Source organism: Zeus faber (genome assembly GCF_960531495.2).
Source record: "Zeus faber genome assembly, chromosome: 22".
NCBI lineage: Eukaryota > Metazoa > Chordata > Actinopteri > Zeiformes > Zeidae > Zeus > Zeus faber.
The window spans coordinates 17216346-17221345 of record NC_137209.1 but is presented as its reverse complement, the minus strand read 5'-3'; the positions used below and the strand labels follow the sequence as shown (position 1 = coordinate 17221345).

General features: G+C 44.6%; 1 protein-coding gene across 1 annotated transcript in view; it reads left to right on the top strand.

Moving 5' to 3' along the window:
• Window positions 1-927: 927 nt before the first annotated feature.
• The window catches only part of LOC307247403 (type II inositol 3,4-bisphosphate 4-phosphatase-like), a 13565-nt gene continuing 9492 nt past the window's right edge, over window positions 928-5000 (top strand). The window contains exons 1-3 of the mRNA XM_080023556.1: window positions 928-1432; window positions 2174-2253; window positions 4735-4834. Coding sequence (XP_079879682.1) covers window positions 1373-1432; window positions 2174-2253; window positions 4735-4834 — 240 coding nt within the window. The 5' untranslated portion in view covers window positions 928-1372. The remainder of the gene's footprint in view (window positions 1433-2173; window positions 2254-4734; window positions 4835-5000) is intronic.

The following is a 5000-nucleotide window of genomic DNA, read 5'->3' as shown; positions in this document are numbered from 1 at the left end:
CGTGTGATCAAATGCTTTATCCACTGGCTTTCCACATGTTCACATCCGTCGCTGTAATCCGCTCACACACACACATGCACGCACGCACACACACACACACACACACACACACACACACACACACACACACACACACACATACACACACACACACACACACGCGCGCGCGCACACACACACACACACATGCACACGCACACAGACAGACACTATTATAGATTAATAGATACAAACATAGGGGGATGGATGTTTGTGCAGAGATAGATAGACAGACAGACAGAGAGACAGACAGACCGACCGACAGACAGACAGACAGACAGACATTTTGAACAGCTTCCCCTGTCATTATTGTTGTTAACCGTGTCATTAATCTTTACATTTCCCATAATCCCACTGGGCCAGTTGTTAATCTTTCAAAGAGGTTGGGTGTCATAGAGATGGAGGAGAGACAGAGAGAGAGAGAGAGAGAGAGAGAGAGAGAGAGAGAGAGAGAGAGAGAGACAGAGAGAGAGACAGAGAGAGAGAGAGAGAGAGAGAGAGAGACAGAGAGAGAGAGAGAGAGAGAGAGAGAGAGAGAGAGAGAGAGAGAGAGTCAGAAATAGAGTGAGATAGAGAGAGATAAACGCAGAGAGCACTTGACGGACCAGATTGCGCCGCATTTGATCATTTCTTTCTCAAACTACAAAAGCTACAGAAGAATTTCTTTTGCTCGTTTTCTCTTCTTTTTTTTAATGTTCTGGATTATTATTTTTTTTTTACATTTTCCCAAAACCTCTGGAGATGCTTGTCTTCGTCTGGATGCAGTGATGGCGGGATACATTCAGTAGATCTCCGCGTTAAGCTTGTGTGGGTACGATGTGCCGCACTTCTCAAAATACTGTTCACTAGTTATCAAGGCGAGCGACGGGACCAACAACAACAAAAACAACAACATCAACAACATCAACATCAACAACAACATCAACAACATCAACAACAACAACAACAACATCAATAACAACATCAACAACAATAACAACAAAAACATCAACTGCATCAACAACACAACAACAACAACAACAAATTTGGTCTCATGCTGCGTAGGTCTTGACTTTCCACCTACTGTGTGTCTGTTCTCCGTCAACCCCCGCCCAACGCTGAACGGACTCGAACCCGCCCGCGCAGCGCCCTGCTTCCTGTGGAGGCCTCAGCGTGTTGGAGGAGGGCTGTTCATTTATTTTTTCCATTCGTAGCTCGTGTTGTTTTTCATTCTTTGCTGCGAAGACTCGCCTTGGCGGCGGACTGTAGCTGGCGGTTTGGTGCTGATGTGAGGAAACAGGAAGCAGACAGGAAGCGGAGACCGAAAACAGGAAGTTGGTTTCCTCGGTCCACAATGGCCTGCCCCGATTGGCTCTGTCCGCAGAAGAAGCATATCCACTCCTCTACGGGACAAGTAGGTCAGGGGTGTGTGTGGCTATCTGACTGTCTGTCTGTCTGTCCGTCTATCGATCTATCTATCTATCTATCTATCTATCTATCTATCTATCTATCTATCTATCTATCTATCTATCTATCTATCTATCTATCTATCTATCTATCTATCTATCTATCTATCTATCTATCTATCTATCTATCTATCTATCTATCTATCTATCTAGGTATCTATCTGTCCGTCTGTCTGTCTGTCTAACGCTGTATTTCAGTGTGACAGTGAGCTCCCTAGTGATGTAAAAGTGTTTTGATGACACGTCTCTGTTGAGTTAAATCTGCACTCCTCTCCAAAGTGGAGTTAAAAAAAACCAAAACAACATAATTTTTACAAAGCATCAAATGGACTGAAATAAGAAGCGACTGCTGCAGGGCAGGGCAATTTTGATGCGCCACTGCATACGGAAGTCTCACTTGATCCAAAACGCTTATGCGGTTTATTTAAAGACGTTGTCGTTGAATATTTGACATTGAGCATGAATACGTTGTCTTTGTCCTGACAATTTCTTAAGGAATGTTTTTCATGTTTTTTGGGGGGAATATTGCACTGGTTTCAAGTATCAGAAGTGTATTTGTCAAAAGTGTGTCCACGTGTCATGTTTACCCCTCATGTGTAGACACATCGAGAACAAGTTACTTGATTATTCCCACTCTATGCACAAATGGTTCAATATCGTCTCTCTCTCTCTCTCGCTCTCTCTCTCAGATGAGCTTCCTTGGCTCCGCCTCCTTCTACATCAGGGATCTGTTCAGCTGGAGGGACCCTCACATCTCCCTCAGCCTCAGGTCTAAAAGTCACCCTAAGTCGTCCCTTTAATCGCCCCCAGGCAGTAACGTGGGGATGCCTCGCCTCAGCATTGTCCGTCCTTTCATTTTCGAAGCTGAATTTGGTGACGTTCTCTGTGGTAAAATATGAACTTTTGAAGGTCGTTCAGCGTGTGACTTGTCCTTCCACAACACTGCACATTGAGACTCAATGTTCTGGATAGGAAGAGATGTGTATTATAATATATTTTGATATAATATAATATAATGTAGTATAATATATATATATATATGTTACATTACACTACATTATATATTATATTATATTATATTATATTATATTATATTATATTATATTATATTATATTATATATAATATAATATAATATAATATAATATAATATAATATAATATAAAATGTAGTGTAATGTAACATAATATAAGATAATATAATATGATATAATATAATATAAAATCATATATCATATCAAATATTGTACCATATCATATATTCTGCATCATATGATATCAAGTCAATGACAAAATCTCATCTCATCATATCATATTCTGTATCATATAATGTGTAATTGGGATTAAGTTTATTAAGTGATTTGAGGTAGTATTAATATAGTATTAATATTGGTATTGATATTGTGAGATATGAGATGTGTAAAATATAGTGATACGTGTTCTCCCAAGTTCATGTACAATCCCTTTCAATCCTTCTTTCAAAGTCAAATCCCAGCTTCAGTAAACGTGACGTAAACGTTCATCCCACGACAGTCACCCCTCCCCAGCCTCCCCCACAGTGAGGGAAATCAAACGCACCCGATTCCTGCATCCCGATTGGCTGTTGCTCTGCTACCTGGAATGAAAACAAGGAAGTGAGAAATATTGGTGGTCAGGTGTGTGTGTGTGTGTGTGTGTGTGTGTGTGTGTGTGTGTGTGTGTGTGTGTGTGTGTGTGTGTGTGTGTGTGTGTGTGTGTGTCTATGTGTGTGTGTGTGTGTGTGTGTCTATGTGTGTGTGTGTGTGTGTGTGTGCGCTCGCGCTGAAGCAGGTGTGGCTTGGCTCTTACTCTCAGGGTAATAAGGCTCAAAGATCTTGCTATGCTAAGCTAGTTAGCCTAGAGAGAGAGAGAGAGAGAGAGAGAGAGAGGGAGGAAGGGGGAGAGAGAGAGAGAGAGAGTGAGAGAGAGAGAGGGAGGAAGGGGGAGAGAGAGAGAGAGAGGGAGGAAGGGAGAGGGAGAGAGGGAGTGTTTACTCGCACCTCAGCAGAATGGAACAGGGGTGAGTCCAACTGACGGACCGATTTACTGTCTTACTGACTGTCTGACTGTCTAACTGTGTTACTAACTGTCCACCTGTCTGTCTGTCTGTCTGTCCATCTAAGTGGCGGTGTAACCGACTGAGAACTGTCTTACTAAGTGACAGTCGACTCAATGACTGTCGAGCTGATTCACTGTCTGTCTGACTCTCTAGCGGACTCTATCTACTGTAGCTGTCTGACTGTCTGGCTAACGGCCTGTCTCACTGTCTGTCTGTCTGCCTGACTCTCTTGCGGACTATTATCTACTGTACCTGTCTGACTGTCTGTCTTGCTGACAGTCTGTCTTTCTGTCCGACTGTCTGGCTAACGGCCTGTCTCACTGTCTGTCTGATTGTCTAGCGGACTCTTATAAATGGAAGTAAATGGACTGCATTTCTATAGCGCTCAAAGTGCTTCACAGTAAATGCTTCACATTCACCCATTCACACACATTCATACATCCATTGCAGCGGCAACCGTGCAAGGCCACACCAGCTCATCAAGAGCAGTTCGGGGTTATCTTGCCAGAGCTGTCTGACCGTCTGTCTTACTGACAGTCTGTTTTTCTGTCTGGCTAACAGCCTGTCTGCCTGTCTCACTGTCTGTCTGACTGTCTAGCGGACTCTATCTACTATAGCTGTCTGACGGTCTGTCTTACTGACAGTCTGTCTTTTTGGCTAACGGCCTGCCTGCCTGTCTCACTGTCTGTCTGTCTAACAGACTGTTATCTACTGTAGCTGTCTGACTGTATTACTGACTGTCTGTCTGGCTAACTGCCTACCTGCCTGTTTCTCTCTCTGTCTGTCTGATTGTGAGTCTTACTGTCTGACTCACTGTCTGTCTGACTGTCTAGTGGACTCTATCTACTGTAGCTGTCTTACTGTCTGTCTTACTGACTGTCTGTCTTTCTGTCTGACTGTCTGGCTAACTGCCTGCCTGCCTGCCTTCTGGCCTGCCTCTCTGTCTGTCTGTCTGATTGTCTGTCTTACTGTCTGTACGTCTGTCGCTCTATCCAGTGGTCTGTCTGTCTTACTGTCTGTCTGTCCCTCGGTCTTTGTCTGCCTGACCGTCTGTCTAACCGTGACAAACTGTCTGACTTACTGGCAAACTCTCCGTCTGTCTGTCTTACTGTCTGACTTACTTGCCCATAACAAGCCTCGGGTACCAGCTGTGTTCTCCCTCTCCTCGCTCTCAGGACCGCGGATGGAGAGACCGGGGTGGGGGAGGTGAAGATATCCCAGCTGACGATGGAGGGAGAGAGAGAAGGAGAAGACGTCCCCCCTCCCGAACACCAGGTAGAAAGAAAGCGACGGGGAGGGGGGGAGGGAGGGAGGGAGGGCGGCTGAGAGGGTGATACACCGGTTTGTCCGCCCTGTATGATTGGGAACACGACGTCTGGAAGTGGAATGGAGGGAACGTGCGTCTGGCGATGTAGAGCGCTTCTGTGTGTCGGAATCGTTC